This window comes from Ctenopharyngodon idella, chromosome 20 (genome assembly GCF_019924925.1).
Source record: "Ctenopharyngodon idella isolate HZGC_01 chromosome 20, HZGC01, whole genome shotgun sequence".
Classification (NCBI taxonomy): domain Eukaryota; kingdom Metazoa; phylum Chordata; class Actinopteri; order Cypriniformes; family Xenocyprididae; genus Ctenopharyngodon; species Ctenopharyngodon idella.
Window position 1 is genome coordinate 17,911,909 of NC_067239.1, and position 18,532 is coordinate 17,930,440.

General features: G+C 37.5%; 2 protein-coding genes across 2 annotated transcripts in view; both read right to left on the reverse strand.

The window, feature by feature from the left end:
• The window catches only part of akap12b (A kinase (PRKA) anchor protein 12b), a 45,451-nt gene extending 44,673 nt beyond the window's left edge, over positions 1-778 (reverse strand). Inside the window, exon 1 of the mRNA XM_051876466.1 lies at positions 507-778. Within this exon, the coding sequence (XP_051732426.1) occupies positions 507-617 (111 nt within the window). The 5' untranslated portion in view covers positions 618-778. The remainder of the gene's footprint in view (positions 1-506) is intronic.
• A 5,242-nt stretch (positions 779-6,020) lies between these two features.
• mthfd1l (methylenetetrahydrofolate dehydrogenase (NADP+ dependent) 1 like) overlaps positions 6,021-18,532 on the reverse strand; it is a 38,649-nt gene continuing 26,137 nt past the window's right edge. Inside the window, exons 21-28 of the mRNA XM_051876468.1 lie at positions 17,214-17,353; positions 17,066-17,107; positions 16,124-16,224; positions 15,642-15,819; positions 14,991-15,098; positions 14,499-14,651; positions 7,110-7,234; positions 6,021-6,960 (exon numbers count right to left, since the gene is read on the reverse strand). Of these exons, the coding sequence (XP_051732428.1) occupies positions 7,145-7,234; positions 14,499-14,651; positions 14,991-15,098; positions 15,642-15,819; positions 16,124-16,224; positions 17,066-17,107; positions 17,214-17,353 (812 nt within the window). The 3' untranslated portion in view covers positions 6,021-6,960; positions 7,110-7,144. The remainder of the gene's footprint in view (positions 6,961-7,109; positions 7,235-14,498; positions 14,652-14,990; positions 15,099-15,641; positions 15,820-16,123; positions 16,225-17,065; positions 17,108-17,213; positions 17,354-18,532) is intronic.

Sequence of the window (18,532 nt, forward strand, 5' to 3'; positions counted from 1 at the left end):
AACCACCAGAGCCACATTATGAGAGACTCACTGTGTCATAAAATATTGAGAACATGCACCTTCATCATGGTGAACTGGGAACAACATAGAAGAGCATTTATATCTCCTTTTTTAAATGACGACATCTGATATTGTCGTCTCTCGACAAAAAAGAAGAAGAGCAGCACCACTGCTGTAATAACCGGTGCCTCATTACTGAATTACTGCAAATCTACTCATTAAACTTTAAATAAAGCTCAAAGCATATGCATAAGCAACGTTTTCTCACATACCTGCTGAGCCGAATCACACAAGCGCACAACGCAGTCACAGCTGTCAGGAGGTATCAGGTGTTTACATATGCTATAGCAAAGCTCAATAACTAGCTGCGCCACACATCTGACTCAAGGGGTCCCGAACGGGGATACTTACGTGAGCTTGTTCAGCGATTTACCCCTCTTTTACCCCCACACACGTCCAAAACGTCAGCTCACAGCAATAATTTTACTTTTCAAGCGTAATGTTACCTTGCCATCTGTGTTTTCTCCATCCTGAGCGTCGCTGAGCTCAGCGCTGATGTCCTCTGGCGCATCTTCAGGGCTCTTCGCGTCCCGCTGCACTGATGGTGTCGCTCCCATTATGAATAACGACGCTGTTTCTCCACTCTCAGTAAAATAATGAGCGTTCAAAAGGAAGTAGGTATCCAACAGCCTGTGTAAATGCGCCCTGCAGTCCGTCCCGAGGGTTGTCTGCTTTGGAAAGTGTTGAAACGGGTCTGTAGGTTCACTTTTAGGAGCCCTCCTCCCATCAGTATCACATGGAGAGCAGCCAGACACGCCTTACAGCATCAAACCAGAGTGAGACCTGGGAGTGTAACACCACTTAGAAATTTACTGTAACCTCTGAGGTTGCCTAATAGTAGAAATTTTCGGACAAAATACAATTCTGAGGTAGGAAAGTACATTTCAGTCTCGTTATATTTTGATTTGTAATCATGTTAATGAATGTTAAATTACAGAACTAGTAGGCTAGGCTATTATTCTAAGCAGAATTTGAATGCATTTTTTAAAGGGTTAGTTCACCCAAAAGTGAAAATAATGTCATTTATTACTCACCCTCTCTACACCTGTAAGGCCTTCGTTCATCTTCGGAACACAAATTAAGACATTTTTTGATGAAATCCGATGGCTCAGTGAGGCCTCTATAGACAGCAATGCCATTGAACTTCTTAAGATCCAGAAAGGGAAGTTACTCAAACCATATTTAAAACGGTTCATGTGAGTTCAGTAGTTCAATCTTAATATTATAAAGCGATGAGAAAACTGTTTGTGCTCCAAAAATACAACCAAAACAACTTTTCAACGATATCTAGTGATGGCCGATTTCAAAACACTGATTCAAAACAAAAGATTAGAAGTTTTCTCGTCGCTTTATAATAAGATTGAACCACTGAACTCACATAAACTGTTTTAAATATGTTTTGAGTACCTTTCTGGATCTTGAGACGTTCACTGGCATTGCTGGCAATAGAGGCCTCACTGAGCCATCGGATTTCATAAAAAATAACTTAATTTGTGTTCCGAAGATGAACGAAGGCCTTACGGGTGTAGAATGACATGAGGGTGAGTAATAAATAACATTATTTTCATTTTTGGATGAACTAACCCTTTAAATGTTTAAAAAGAAATTAGGTATAATGGGAGGTGGTGTAATATTTACATAATAGCTTAAAAAAAATAAAATTTGTGCACAATAAGTGCACAAAATTTAAAGCATCCATGTTTTATGTTAGTGTTACAACTTACATTTTGTTTGTTATAGTCTTACAACACTAACCAGTTTCTCCTATAAACATATTTTAGGACAAAATGTGCACTGGCATTTCATTTAAATTTCTCATGAAATTTCAGATTTTTATTACACCACCTGCTTCCCTTAGTAAAATTAAAAGTATGCAGAGCTATTAATTTTACAATGGCATCCAGCTGCAATAATAAAAAATATTAAAGTATAAGCTTCTGTCCTGGCTTTGTTAACAGACAGTGGGAATGTCAACACTGGGTGCCGGATGGGCCTCCACAGAAAAACAGGCCCATGGAACGTGTCCCTCGGGAAATCTCGAATTAAGAGGGCACTGTAGTTTGCGTCCACATCATGCATGCATCTAAACCAACCATGCAGTGAGGTTTCTCTCTCTCTCTCTCTGCTTTAATTGCGTGTTTGGCTGTGCTCCAAGGCATTTTGTTTAGAATCTTTAAATGCATAAATTACAGGCCACTTGTGAATCACAACCGAGTTTGCACAAGCCACCTCACTGTGGTATGATACACTGGCTCTGTTCAGATAAGTAAACAACAGTGTGCAGGGTTAAGATTAAAATGACTAGACTTTGTATTAAAATACATAATGCATTATGTTTTCTTAAGCAGTTTATGAGGCATCTGGTTGGGTAATTTGACCATTCAAAGACCATTCTTGTAGATGCCTATGTGCTGTGCTGGGCGAAAGTTTGGTCATTGTTATAGGATAACTTACACTTTTATAAAAGAAGAGGGGGAAAAACATTTAAAGAATAGACAGAAGGCATGTTTGCCTTTCAGAAATACCCAGCCCCTATTTAGAAGCAGTAGTTTGTGGTGGTAAGAGAAGTGGTATGTTTTGGACACGAAGTTAAATCCATAGTTTAAAAAAAGTTTAAGACATGACCTGTATTGCAAATCAGAGAGTGCCTTTATAATCTTTTTTATCCTCAATACAATATTCTCTTATTATGTAGAGCAGTGTTCAAATGATTCATAATTTTTATGTTCAGTTAGCTTTAAAGGGTTAGTTCACCCAAAAATGAAAATTCTGTAATTTATTACTCACCCTCATGCCGTTCCAGACCCGTAAGACCTTCGTTCATCTTCGGAACGCAAATTGAGATATTTTTGTTTAAATCCGATGGCTCTGTGAGGCCTACATAGGGAGCAATGACATTTCCTCTCTCAAGATCCATTAATGTACTAAAAACATATTTAAATCAGTTCATGTGAGTACAGTGGTTCAATATTAATATTATAAAGCGACGAGAATATTTTTGGTGCGCCAAAAAAAAAAACTAAATAATGAATTATTTAGTGATGGACGATTTCAAAACACTGCTTCAGGAAGCTTCGGAGCATAATGAATCAGCGTGTCGAATCCGCAGTTCGGAGCGCCAAAGTCACGTGATTTCAGCAGTTTGGCGGTTTGACACGCGATCCGAATCATGATTCGACAAGCTGATTCATTACGCTCCGAATCTTCCTGAAGCAGTGTTTTGAAATCGGCCATCACTAAATAAGTCGTTATTATTTTTTTTTTTTGGCGTACCAAAAATATCCTCGTCGCTTTATAATATTAATATTGAACCACTGTACTCACATGAACTGATTTAAATTTAAATATTTTAATATGTTTTTAGTACCTTTATGGATCTTGAGAGAGGAAATGTCATTGCTCCCTATGTAGGCCTCACGGAGCCATCGGATTTAAACAAAAATATCTTAATTTGTGTTCCGAAGATCAACGAAGGTCTTACGGGTGTAAAACGACACAAGGGTGAGTAATTAATGACAGAATTTTAATTTTTGGGTGAACTAACCCTTTAAGGATCACTTGGTGTAGAATGAGGCCCAATATGTAACAAGCTGAAAATCAAAGTAAAGCAATTAGAATTATTAGTAAATGACTAATTTGCCTTTTATCTGCTTTTATAAAGACACGGTAACACTTTAGTTTATGGTCCAATTTTCACTACTAATTAGTTGCTTATTAGCATGTATAGGATATTGGCTTTTTATTAGTACTTATAAAGCACATATGAATGCCTTATTCTGCATGACCATATTCTATACCTTAATCCTAATACTACTTTACTAACCATTAATATGCAGTAATTAGTAGTTTATTAAGGCAAAAGTCATAGTTAATAGTTAGTTAATAGTGAGAATTGGACCCTAAACTAAAGTGTGGCCAAAGACACTTAAGGCTGATTTATACTTCTGCGTCGAGTGTACGCTGTAGCTACGGCGTAGGTTGTGTGTAGTACGCGTAGTTTACGACGTAGCTTGACGTGCACCTCTTCAAAAAATGTAACAACGCGTCAATTCTACGCGGACCGCAAGCGTTGTGAATGGTCTGCTAGAACCCCTCCCTCAGATCAAAAAAACTGGCGTGGAGCAATCGGAGAAGAGCGAGTGTTTTCAACTTCCATATGAATGAAAAAACACTTTGTTTCAGGGGACACATTCAGTCAAACTGCAACAAAAGTCGTTACCTATTTGCTGCTTCTAGTTGTAAGCTTCTCTGACAACGTACATGACAAGCTGCTTCTTCTTCGGCTTTTGCCTTGATCCTCAACATGACCGCGGACACTGCCTAGTAATGGTCTGCATGCACGTCGACGCGGACAATAACGCAGAAGTATAAATGAAAACAGATGCATAGCCTACGGCGCAGAGGCTCCGGCGTAGGTCCGACGCAGAAGTATAAATCAGCCTTTACAGTATATCTTACATTGCCTACAGTGACAGCCCTACTTGAACAACCTGATGTTGAGTGCCTGGGGTTAAATGATTTGCATAATCTGTAAAAGAAACTGTAACAGTGTGTAAAATAAAACTCAGAGGATGCTAAATCACTATTAGAAACATGGCTGCAATTGTAAGTCACATCTGCAGTATGTATCAGTGGTAACAAGTGTGACATCTCTCTAACATAGGGGAATTTCTTTAGTTGAGGCAAATAAAAAAAGAAGCCAAATTTGTTGGTGCTTTCCAAGGGCTTTATCTAAATGTCACAAAAGAACAGTCCTGAAATATAATTGAATCAGCATCTCTGTGACCCAGACAACAACTTAACCAAATTGAAACATAATAAATGACTAATCTGAGATGCTTGACATAGGCAGAAACTTTATTAAGTGCCTCTCAAAGGATTGATGTGAAAGACTCAGTACAGCTAATTCAGAGTTGCCTGTATTAGCTAAGCTAACAAGCTGATGCTGTATTATAACTGCAAAAAATACAAAGAATGATAATATAAGCTATACTTTTCAAAAGTATGGGGCGAGTAAGGTTTTTTTATTCAGCAAGAATGCAACTTGTTCAAAAGTGACAGTAAGGCATGTTACAAAAGATTTTCAAATAAATGCTATTAAACTTTGTTAAAAAAATCTTACCAACCAGAAACTTTAACAGTAGTGTATAGGTTGAAATGCATTAAATGAGCAATAACAGCTCCATTTTGGGCAGCTGGTCACTGGCAGGAACAGGAACCTATACATCAGAGCTCCCACCAATCTCAAATATGCAAAACAATAAAATAATTACTTTCCCCTTTTAACAGCACACACAATCTATTCCTTTTTTTACAACATGAAACAGGAACAATAACACTACTGGACTACCGACCATTCATTTTGGGTAACAAGAACAACTCCATGGGTTGTACTCTGGGCAAGAGATTAGAAGAAGAGAATACGTGTGTGTGTGTGTGTGTGTGTGTGTGTGTGTGTGTGTGTGTGTGTGTGTGTGTGTGTGTGTGTGTGTGTGTGTGTGTGTGTGTGTGTGTGTGTGTGTGTGTGTGTGTGTGAGTGAGTGAGTGAGTGAGTGAGTGAGAGTATTTGAGTAAATGTCAAGCTGAGTTGGTCAGCTAATTATGGGTGTCTTCAATGACCGGGGCAACAGGCCTCTCATTGAGAGGGGTATGAATGAGTACTGCTGCCCTCACAGGGTGTCCCTGATTGGACAGCGTCCTGTTGAGGCACAAGAATGGATCGACTGGGTAGGGGCTGGTCGTTTGCTACTGTTCGATGCATCACAACTCTTCACCCTAATAAAAGACCAAGAAATCTAATCTAAAGGAATTTCATCTATGTGGACCAACAGTCTGACTTCACAATATAGATTAACTCGCTCATACATGTGCACACATCACTAATGCATTCTCTCACACACTCTTTCACACACATAATGAATGTGTCAAACAATTTATAAGGAATGATATTCACACTCCAATTCCAAGTATTTACAAATGAAATACTGTTTTATTTTTGTCTGGCCAGCCATCTCATTCTCTGGCTGCCTTTTCACTGTAGAATCTGTCAACACTGAAAAAATACAGGTTTTGAAGCATACACAACTATTGCAACAGTCAATGGAATTCTTCTCTTTACTCACGTAGCACACTGTAGTTTAGGACTCAGAATTACAGATAACGGTGGAATGTCTAAAACAAGATTTTCTGGCATGTACTCACATGCTGACAAGGTGCGTAGACAGGTAGACAGAAGTAACACTTGGACATTTAAATCATTTATAACATGAAGAGAAAGAACGAAAGAAAGAAAGAGAGAGAGAGTTAGAACAGGTGTCAAACCACTAACAACAGCTGTAATTCTGTTTTGTGTAGTGTCTAAATAAAAGCTCCTCAGACATTAGATTCATGGCATATTTGGTATTAAAATAACAAACATTAAATAATTTGTATCAGATGTTACAAATGGAGAATGCTAACAGTATTCTAATAAAATAAAAATGGAGTTTGCTTGAATTACCATATTCCATAAGTAACATATAAAACAGAAATATTAAAGCATTAGGAGTTTTTAGCTGCATGAAATGAGTTAAAAAGCTTTTGTGCGTTATAAATTGTAAACACTAAAACACTATGTAAACAAATGCATACAGAAAGGGAAAAAAAAAATAAAAATGTAAAGCCTAAATTTAAAATTAATTTATATGAAAAAAAAGTTGCTGCTAAATTCAAAACCACGAAGGAAGCTAAAGCATAAAGGGATATTTAAGAGTTAAATTTGGTCTATAAAACCCTGTGCAAAACAAATGAGAAGGAATGTTGGTAGATCTGACACTCTCAGTAGTTTCATTTCCAGAAGGCAGTGGATGAGCTGTAATCATTGGTATATGAATGGAGGCCTACATGAACAGTGAGGAACACCTGAAAATGGAGGAAAGAAGGAGAGAGGAGAAAGAAATAGAGGGTAAGGTTTTTTTTTACATTAAATCAAATCTGATATTTTTGGTGTGTGGTATGAGCAAAGCACAAAAACTAAAAGTCATTGTTGACACTCTTAGTTGTGTTCTTACTGGTCAAGAGCATGTATGGTAATGAAGAAATGTCCTCAGAAGAGTCCTTTTATCTCCTCTGTCACAGGATCAATGTCAATGTCATAGAAACAGGGCCGAGTAGGCAAGCCTGGCATGGTGCTCATCTGAAAGACAAAAAAAAAAGAACAACATTTTGATAGGCCACAAATCTGGGATATATATAAAAACTGAGGGGAAAAAAAACAAACAAAAAAACTTATATAGAACAGATAAAAACAGATATAGTTTGTTTTTGTTAATAAATGTGTTTGCATTAGTCTTAATGGCCTTTAGATTAGGAACATCAAGTTTATTTGTAGGCCTATAGTCCAATTCACACACGCTGGTAATTCAGTTTCACTTTCCCCAGCAATGCAACATCAAATATAAATGTCTTGCTCATTCTGAAGATAAGATATGTCATCAAAGATGTTTGTCTTTCTTTCTTCAGTTGAAAAGAAATCAAGGTTTTTGAGGAAAACATATCAGGTTTTCCTCCTTATAGTAGATTTCAATGGCTACCAATGGGTTGAAGGTCCAAAATACTTACACAAATGCTCGTCTTGCACTCTGCGATTCTATGTTCTGCGATGCACCATGTAATCATGTTGGAAAGGTCACACGTGACATAGATGGAAATACCGAGCAAGTGTTTACAAAGATTAAGTCAAACAGCCTTTATAAAAAGGTAAAACAACGATGTCGGACGATTTTGAAGTTGGAGGAGAAAATTAGATGTTTTTCACCCTACCACGGTACTTCCACCTACGTCACGTGTGACCTTTCCAGCGTGATTAAGTAATGCGTGGCGCATCGCAGAGAAGTGCAAGATGAGCATTTGTGGTTAAAAAGTATATAAATGTTTATTTTTTTTTAGAAAATGACAGAACGTTTTGCTAGATAAGACCCTTATTCCTCGTCTGGGATCATGTAGAGCCTTTTGAAGCTGCATTAAAACTGCAATTTGGACCTTCAACCCATTGGTAACCATTGAAGTCCGCTATATGGAGAAAAATCCTGGAATGTTTTTCTCAAAAACCGTAATTTCTTTTTGACCGAAAAAAGGAAGACATAAAAATCTAGGCTGACATGGGGGTGAGTAAATTGTCAGGAAATATTAATTCTGAAGTAAATTAATCCTTTAAACTTGGATTAGTTCTGAAATCGTGCAATTTATATTGCTTTCCATGTTCAAGGACTTCGTATTGTTTAAATTAATGCACTTTGAACAAATAATACTGTGTAAGGGAAAATCCACAGTTGTGTTATTTTGGCAACGGGTCTTTAGATCTAGCATTCTGCACGCTTTAAATCAGAGATGAAGTGGTTTGGAAGGATAGAATTTATTTGAATTAATTAGCAACACAGAGAGAGAGAGAGAGAGAGAGAGAGAGAGAGAGAGAGAGAGAGAGAGAGAGAGAGAGAGAGAGAGAGAGAGAGAGAGAGAGAGAGAGAGATTGTGTGTGAATTAGGCTACCTGCGTCTGTGCAGCGTCTCTCGTGAAGCTGCAAGTTTAATTACTTCAAAAACATTACCACATCATTGTAGCTTTTTAACATGCTATCGATGCCATTTTATTAATAAATATCATGTTGGTAGTGTTGACAAGTTTCTGTACTCCCAAATGTTTGAAACAAACTGTTGCAAACCGTTTCTTAGAAGCCCCGAATTTTGCCTTGATTTTGAAACTGATGTGTCTATTACTACTGTAATAAAACATGAAGATGCTCGATCATCTCAATGTTTTAGAATATGAATTAAAAAAGATTTTTGCAAATACTGACAGGTCAGTGTATAATCAATATTCACAATGTTTCCCTATGTTTTTTCTGTTACTTTCAAAAAGCAGACTTGGGATGCAATTATTGAAAGTAAAACTTAAGGTCATCATTTTATGTTCCAAACAACACAATCAGAAGCCAGTGGTCAAACCAATTGATTATATAAAAGAACAAATAAACAACATCTTTTAAAATACCACAGATTAAAATCAAGTGACTGGCACACATGTGAGACACATGCAAAAGAAAGGAATTATCTTAACTAAATTATCATTAAAAAACAGATCAAGACAGAGAAAACAGTACATCATTTATCCAGCAATTTCACCATGCACAGAGAATGAAAACTGTAAACTCTCAGATATAAGGTCCTGCTACACTCAATTCCAAACTGTTATGGACGCTATAAATCTGAAATACTTCAGCTTCGATTCTTCATGACTGATTAACCTTTATTTTCTGTGGTCATGTGCACTTCACAGAATGACATTATCCACCCCAACCCTTTATTGAGATGTCCTTTTCCCATCTTTTCTTAGAACAAAACCTCATCACAGCAAGCAGAGCTTTTAATTATTTAAAGGGTTAGTTCACCCAAAAATGAAAATTCTGTCATTTATTACTCACCCTCATATCGTTCCACACCCGTAAGACCTTTGTTCATCTTCGGAACACAAATTAAGATCATTTTGATTAAATCCGAGAGGTATGAGACTCGTCCATAGACAGCAATATAAATTAACACTTTTGTGGTCCAGAAAGGTACTAAAAACATCATTAAAACAGTCAACGTGACTGCAGTGGTTCAACCTTAATTTTATGAAGCGATAAGAAAACTTTGTGTGCAAAAACAAAACAAAAAATAATGACTTTATTCAACAATAAATGATCATATAACACCAATTTTATCATCTCTACACTGGTTACCTATTAAGTTCCGTATCGATTATAAAGGTACTGCTAATGACCTATAAGGCTCTAAATGGTTTAGCTCCTGTGTACTTAACCGATCTTCTATCGCCCTACAATCCTTCACGCTCGTTAAGATCACAAAACTATGGACTTCTGGTTGTACCTAGGATAGCTAAGTCCTCTAAAGGAGGGAGAGCGTTTTCACATTTGGCTCCTAAACTCTGGAATAGCCTTCCTGATAATGTTCGGGGCTCAGACTCGCTCACCCAGTTTAAATCTAGATTAAAGACACATCTCTTTAGCCAAGCATTCACATCATGCATCTCATATCAGATCAATTGCACATGACTATCTTTGCTTAATGTTATGAACAGCAGCTATGCTAATTATTCTCCGTTTGCTTTTCCGTTTTACCTCGGGACGCTATACAAATAAATGTGAATTGAATTGAATTGAACAATATCTTCTCTTCTGTGTCATTCTCATACGTTGTTTACGTCCAGCGCTTCCAGGTTCTACGTCAGAACGCCGACTCATTATTGGCAGGCTCCTGCGTCAGCATCACACGCATGCGTCATGTGCAGCTTTGGCTAATATGGAGCCGACATTCAGACGTAAACACGGAAGCCTTCACTGTGCTTACTGTGTAATCTGCATAAGGATAATGACAGGGAAGAGAAGAGATTGTTGAATAAAGTCGTTATTTTGTTTTGTATTTGCACACAAAAAGTATTCTCGTCGCTTCAAATTAAGGTAGAACCACTGCAGTCACATCAACGATGTATTTAGTACCTTTCTGGACCTTGAAATTGTTGATTATATTGCTGTCTATGGACAAGTCATATACCGCTCGGATTTCATCAAAAATATCTTAATTTGTGCTCTGAAGATGAACGAAGGTCTTACGGGTTTGGAACGACATGAGGGTGAGTAATTAATGACAGAATTTTAATTTTTGGGTGAACTAACCCTTTAAATCACAATAAAGTTTTGTCTTATGCACGACAACAGAAGAGCTGTTTAATGGTTTATTCAAATAAATTTACTTCCTTGAAGAAAGATGTTGAACCAATTGTCTAATTCGAGTCAACTGGAATCAGATCTCTGATTCTTCAGTTTTTTTAATCTTACATTAGATCTTTTTCTTTCACTTATAAAAAAATAAATAAAGGAAAAACAAGTTGGCAAACTGACAAAGGTCAGTTTGTACATGACATCATGTGGCTCAACTAATTGGACAAATCAACTTTTGACTCCAAGAATCTTAAAAAAAAAAAAAAAAAAAAAAAAAAAAGTCATGAACTTGTGTAAGTTCATGACTTACACAAAATTATTCAAAAGTTAAGCATTTAAAAGAAGTTTTTTAACATTCTTACCAGTAAACAGCACTTTACAAGAAGAATACTAAAGAAAGTTCAAAAGACTAAAAAACAATATGGTGCTTGACACCTAAAAAGTAATCATGTGAAAAAGCCAAAGCAACACTGTCTGGATATAATTATGCACTCATAAGTGAAAATTCAGCAATGTTTTTTTTTTTTTTTTTTTTTTTTTTTTTCATTTAGGTTTAGGAGTTCACTTTGTATCCAGCCATCTGAACATTGCCCCACAAATGAACTAAGAAAAAAAGATGCTATTATAAATTAAGCAAAGAAATTCCCACAATTATTCCCATACACAATACTCGATGTAGTCACTGTTCAAGAACAAATAGCAACTTAATTCATTTGAACATTTGAATCAAATGGGCCATGTTTTCCTTACCGCAGAGCAGACCATTGTGTCTGTTAATAGTTTCTACTGAACATGCTCATTGCACCATTCTGCTATTGATGTGTTCATGTCAGCGTGTTGGTCAGGTTGCCAAAACACCATAAGCCTTCCAGCAGTATCATCAGGAATTCATTGTGCGGCTTACAGCAGACACGGTTTTGGGCAATAAATTTCCTGAGCTGAATGGAAGCTAAGATCCGTTGAGTCCCATTGTTCTCTGGCTGACCCCTCCCTCACATATCTGGTGCATGACATCAGTTACTTCCTCCTGTAAGCCCCCATGCCTGCTTTGTCCCTCAGGGGCCAGCATTAAAAGTAACAGCAGACTAACACACACCTGTCTGTAGCCTGAGCCGCACAGTAATGAACAGAAATGGTTGGAATAGATATGGCTTTCCTGTATAATGATTACATGCCATTTAAAATGCAAGCTGTACCTTAGATATGACTGAAAGACAGGGAACATGTGTTCGTTAAAAAAAAAAAAAACACTTAATTTTTATATAATATTGTTAATAGGGCTAAAAACACGTGTGACATTGAAGACTAATGATTGCTGAAAATTTAGCTTTGCGAATGAAGGAAGGAATATAAATGGTAGTGTATAATAATAATAATAATAATAATAATGAACTCCTTTTCAACTTTCTTGGAGTTGGTGGTAAATGAAATATTTAGCATAATGTCTCAGCTGCTCTTTTCCATACATCAGGTTAGCTCAAACTAACCTGAATGATGCATAAGAACAAACCTCTTTCAGAAGCTCAAACGTGCTGCGTAATCACCAGGTTCATTCTTGTGGACACCAGGTTTGTTCTTGGGCGTCATTCAGGTTCGGTTGAGCTTCTGTTTATGTTTGCTGATCAATGTTTACATGTGAGTAAAAGCCTAAATTAAATCTGTTCATCATAAAAAGTGATCGAGTCTCTTCAGAAAATTTGGACTAAATTGCTCAATATGGATTAGTTTTACAATCCCTTTATGAACTTTTTGAAGCGTCAAAGTGGTCGTTGCAAAGGCAGTCAATGGACGGACAGACATCTCTCAGATTTCATCAAAAAGATCTTCATTTGTGTTCCGAAGATGAATGAAAGTCTTACGAGTTTGGAATTACATGAGGGTAAGCATCGTACAATCATTCATGCCCTTAAAAATAAACCCTTAAAAATAAACTTCAGACATGTCCTGACATTTCATAAGGGTAGAAAAATAAAATTCTTATCTTAAACTGAGGAGTTTGCGTTGAGGTATGAAACTTGCAGTATGATTTTATTGTAGAGTAACCTCTTATATGTGTAAATATCAAGGATATTTAATTTTTACATTTCATGACTTTTAATGAAATGTTAAAAGTCTTTCGGTTTATATGCCCCTTAATGTTTAAGCACTGACTTATTTACATCTGACTGTATTACAAACAAGCTAGAAAAAGACCTAAACAAGGTAGATTTGAGGAAAGAAATAAGAAAGATTAAAAAACAGAACAGCAGAGAGAGAGATGATGAGATTACACTGAAGTTCAAAGCATTGGCAGCAAATTCTGAGAGGGGTTGAAGGTGAGAGGTCATGAGTGCTGGCCGTGCGTCCCGCAGCAGGCCCATGGAGATGAAAGGGGACAGAGCGGTGGTCAGACCGGAGGGGCTGGGTCATAGTCACCCATCTCCCAGCACGCCACACTGCGGACACCTCACCCCGTCCCTGACCCCAGATCGTAGCCAGGACCTCACTCTCAACCCGGAAATGAGCTTCCTTCCCTAAGCCTCACCCAGCCCACAACACACAACAACAAAAAGATACAAAACTGCTGGGGCATATTAAAGGAAACTTTAGCAAGAGGAAAGGCTAGATCCAATTAATAACAAAGCATGGAGCATCAGTGGACAGACATATTGTTATTTATATTAAAAACTAGTGAAATTAAGCAGTGTCACACTAAATTGAATCTCAAAAATAATGACCGTTTTTAAACTGGTTCCTCGAACTCCTCAGGGGTAACACTGGTTGGCCAAAATGGGTAGCCCCACCTTTAACTGACGCAATTAGTGTGACGCAAAATTCAGCTGGTCAGGATGCTCAAACAGAGCAATGTTTTGATATCACCACATGATATCATCAAATCAAAATAAATCAAACCTCTAACCTTTTTTTAACAGTCAAACCAACAGATCTTAATATTTTGACATCTATCTTAATGCATGTACTGTATATAAATGTTTTTGATTTATAGCTTTAAAATGTAAAAAAAGGGGGGGGAGAATGAAGAGTCTTGCCTCATATATCCCCAAAGTTAGACATCTGATTGGAATGGTGGTTCCTAAGGTGAACCAGCTGGGTTTAGTAGAGAAAGTAGAGAAAACATTGAAAAAAATCCAAGGATGGAGTATCTTAATAAAAACCACAAACATGCGCACACATAAAGACAAGCATGGGTCATTCAAAAGTTGACCTCCCTCTCACTCAGAAAAACCACACATGCTCTAAGGGTTGTTTTTCTAAGACTGTCTCACAGGTTTCATCATGAATCATAAGTGAGAATCCAATAGACTTCTCATTAATGAAAACTGCCTTGACCAAACATTGTCAGGAATTCAGACAGAGAGATATATCTGCCTTAGGCCAGGCAATATTGTTTTTTAGAGAGCAAAAACATGAAGGAATTTGGCCTGAGTGCTGTTTTTAAAAGTCCAACGAGGTCATAGATCATAGGTTCAACCGTAATACTGGATCCTATTAGTAACTGAAACATCCACTCACCAGCAAAGGAAGTAATAAAAGAACATAATATGAAGAGGTAGAGTAGATGGCATCAAAAGATTTAAAGCCATCAAATATATTTGGAAGGAAAGTGTAGACATACAGACAGAATGGATAAACAAAAAGGAATAAGATGAGTTTCGATCAGATTTCGGGAATAATCACTTACAGTTCCAACTAAAGGGTAGATAAACCCTGCTCCAATGCTGGCACGGACGTCTCTGATGGGCAGGATAAAATCAGTGGGAACACCTTTTTTCTCAGGCATGTGAGAGAGAGACAGGTGGGTCTTGGCCATGCAGATAGGAAGAGCACTAAAACCCTGTGAGATTTACAGACACAGTTAATACCCACATAAGACATGCACATCATCAACTCTGGGCTCCTGACATCGGTTAAAATTTCCATGAATCAGCTATCAGTTTTAATGAATAAAATCTGTCTGTATAAAAAGTAGATAAATATTGTAGTTTATAACTGCACTGTTATATTGATAAATTTAATTAAAAATAATAAAAGATAAATATTGAATATTAAAATGTTGAAAATATTTATAGAGCCTATAAGATCTAAAAAAAAGAAAAAAAAAAAAAAAAAAGCTCAAATATCAAAACTGCATGTGCATTTGAAAAGTTCAGTGGCAATGTACAGCCCTTCTCACCTGTTGATTGTAGTAGTCTATCTTAGCTTGAGCGCCAGGTGAAAGCTCAATGTCATCAGCACCATAAACCTTCTGTGCAATCGTCCGAATTTTCTCTACAATAGGATCCTGTTAAAAAGAAGAGAAAAAAAAAAAAAAAAAAAAACAGACCACAATAATTACTTAGAAGAAGAGAGTAAAAAGAATAGGGAGGAAAACAAAAGAGAAAAGGGAATGAGTGAAAAAAAACAACTCAAATACTTTTTATTATCAGCTCTAAAATGTATCCCCCCCCAGTCAGTTCTCAGTGTAGATGATTGGGATAGCAAGTGCCCAGACCTCTAATAGGATAATAGAGGCCAGCCAGAGCCAAGAGCAGAGATTACCGTGCCTTTCATAGCATCACTTAAACAAAGTCACAACCTCCAAACTCACAAAGGTTAACTCAAACCAGCTGATGGCTTTACAGCCTCCATATAAACACTAGGAGCAACAACCCGCAAATCATACAAGACACTTATTTAGATATGATCATATTTAAACCACACATCAGAATCAATTTGCTCTGTCTTTGAGGGGATTCGGTTTTCCTTGAGCTCAATATTTGTTTTATTAATGTTCATATAATTTTTTTTTTTTTTTTTAAACACAAATAATTGCATCTGGCCCCACCTGCAAATTGTACAGGAACTGAAAATGGCTCTCCTGAGATGCAACTTCCTTCACAGCATGTGCCAGCTCCACAGAGCCCCGGCCACCTCTGGACCAATGATGACACGGAACAGCAGCTGAGGCCCCAGAAGCCTCTGCGATGCGACACACCAAGTCGATCTCTGCTTGAGTGTCAGTCCTTCAAAGAAAGAGAAAATGAAAAGCAAATCAATTGAGCAAATCAAAACGGCATAGGGTAAACAACATTTTGGCTAAATATTAAACAAAAAGTGTGGGTGTGTGGGGGGTTTCCAGACATACTGGAAAGACACACTTAAGCGCAAAAAGACTCAATTAGGACACAGTCTGTGGGTGTTTTTGATCAGAGCACTTTGTTTAACCATTGGTATACTGGTTTGCGTCAACCATAGCTGTTTTTAAACATGTTTTAGGAAGAAAATGCATGCTGGAGTATGAGTTTTTGTAGATGGACCAATCCTTACTTGAAGACGTTCAGAGCAACAACCACAGGGACTCCAAAGAGACGAGTGATCTGAATCTGCTTCTTTAGGTTACTGCAGCCATCTGCAACCAGCTGCAAATTCTGTTGAAAAAAAAAAAAAAAAAAATCATGGACAATGAATTTGTAAAATAAATAAATAAATAAATATCTTTAATTTTTAGTCTTGAGTATAATAATTAACATTTAATTCATAAAATAAGTGCATTTTAGAGAAACGAACTAGACAATAATGGAAAGCATTAAAATCTTAGTTGGATCTAAATGGTTCATCAGGATCTTCATGAAAGGATGGGTTGGTTTGTCTTAGAGAACGTCATCCAACCAGCTTAGCTCTCAGAGGAAGCTTCCGGCCCTTTTTTTCCAACTTAATTGTCGCTCATGGAGCAAAACCAGTCTTGGAGAATAGAAATCCAAAGCTCAGGAGACATGCTTTGGTGCTTTCTGTTTCTCATTATAGAACCACACAATTAGCTTAAGCACTTGAGTTATTTTCTCAGCTGGGTTTCTTTAGCAAGACTGATGAAAAGCAGGTACGGTATTTCTTGGACTACAACTCCCATTACGCCTCTGTGTCTATAGCTTCAACAACACAATGTATTTACCCTGTTAATTGAATAACACAAACCACATTAGGGAGGAATAGGGGAGCTGGAGAGGGTGGAAGAGATGTGGTCTGGGCCTTTGCTCAAACGAGGTGGGTCAAACACTCATTCATTTACTTCCCTACCTCCTTCCAACACTCTTTATTTTCATCCTGCCTTTGGGGAGCAACACCGCCACTTATTGTTGGAGTAGGATAGCACATAAGTTGTGTTAAAAAATGTGTTCAAAACATCTTGCTTTAACTGAAATGAAATAACTAAATTATTAGATCTACAAATATGGTAATTTGAAGTAAGATTGGGAAATAAACATTGCTTACCTCATCAATATATTCTTTAGGCAGTGGTACACCAGCTGTAACCTTTAAAAAAATATACAATATATACAGAAAATTGTAAATATATAAAATGTATTTTTAACCCAGTCAAGCATATAAAAGGGACATGTACATATGCACACACACTTACATTTGGTCCACCTCCATGCATCTTCAGAGCCCGAACAGTGGCTACCAGCACCACAACATCAGGCCTCAGCCCAGACGTCCGACACTTAATGTTGAAGAACTTCTCCATCCCAATGTCCGCACCAAAGCCAGCCTCCGTCACTGAGCAGGGAAGGAGCAGGAAATTAAACAATGTTGAGAGTTTTAATAAATAAGAGTGTGAACTGACCTAAAAACCGCTCTACTGTGCTAGATACTGATGTAATCAAACATTCTACATCAATAACTTATTATTACTGCACAGAGCTGGATAAGAACACATCACTCACACATGCTTTCTCACACATGAAAGCAACCTACAATTATGTAATAATATAATTGTCCCCACATTCCAAAAAGAGTTATTGCCATTCATTTATAATAAGGATATAATTACAACCATTTTAAGAGTGAACATGTAAGTGCTCCACATGTGTTCCTGCCATCATGATTGAGTGATCAATGGGACATTTCACTGGAGTGCTGACAGTGGAGTATAAAACATGAGCATCACAAACTGTTTTGATAAGATGTTTTCAGCTCTACTGTTTTTCCTTCCCCCTGCATGCCACTTTTGTTTGTTTTGTGTGTGAGAGACATCTACTGTTTGTGTTTGAACAGGTCATTTTTAATGTGTGTATGTGCCAATGAATAGTAAAAGCACGTATGGAGTAATTTCCACGTATCCATTTTTCCCAGAACCCTGCAAGCTTCCTGTGCTACTTCCCAGGCCTTTGGAGCAGGAGGGAATGGGAAGGGTAATGTTGTTATTTCCACCAGAGAGGTCTGGCATATTTTCTGAGGCTCTGCATGCATGCGTGTGTGCGTGTGCGTGAGCGTGTGTGTGTGTACGATGGCGGCAGGTCGCAGGTCGCGTGAACGTGAACGCCACAATGTTGTTTGGTAAAACTAATCAATCACACCAGTTGTAATTGCCATTGTTAATGCAATAGGTGCAGTTAAGATGCTTTGGCAACTATTATGGACTATGTGTTTGATTGCAACAATCAAGCTTGCATACAAACAAGCACTACTTGCTGGGAGAGTATACCAACAGTCACCGCTACCTTGTGTGTGTGTGTGTGTGTGTGTGTGTGTGTGTGTGTGTGTGTGTGTGTGTGTACAGATAACTTTGTAAAGGCCAGTTTGAGCTTTAGACCATCAGAGTGAGGACAAAGTGAGAAAAGTGGGGACCTTTTAGCCAGTCTGTACTTTCTGACACCCCTTTAAAGGGCTGTTTGAGGGTTAAGACTTGGTGGTTAAGATTAGGTTAAGGTTAGAATTAGATTAAGGTTAGAGTAG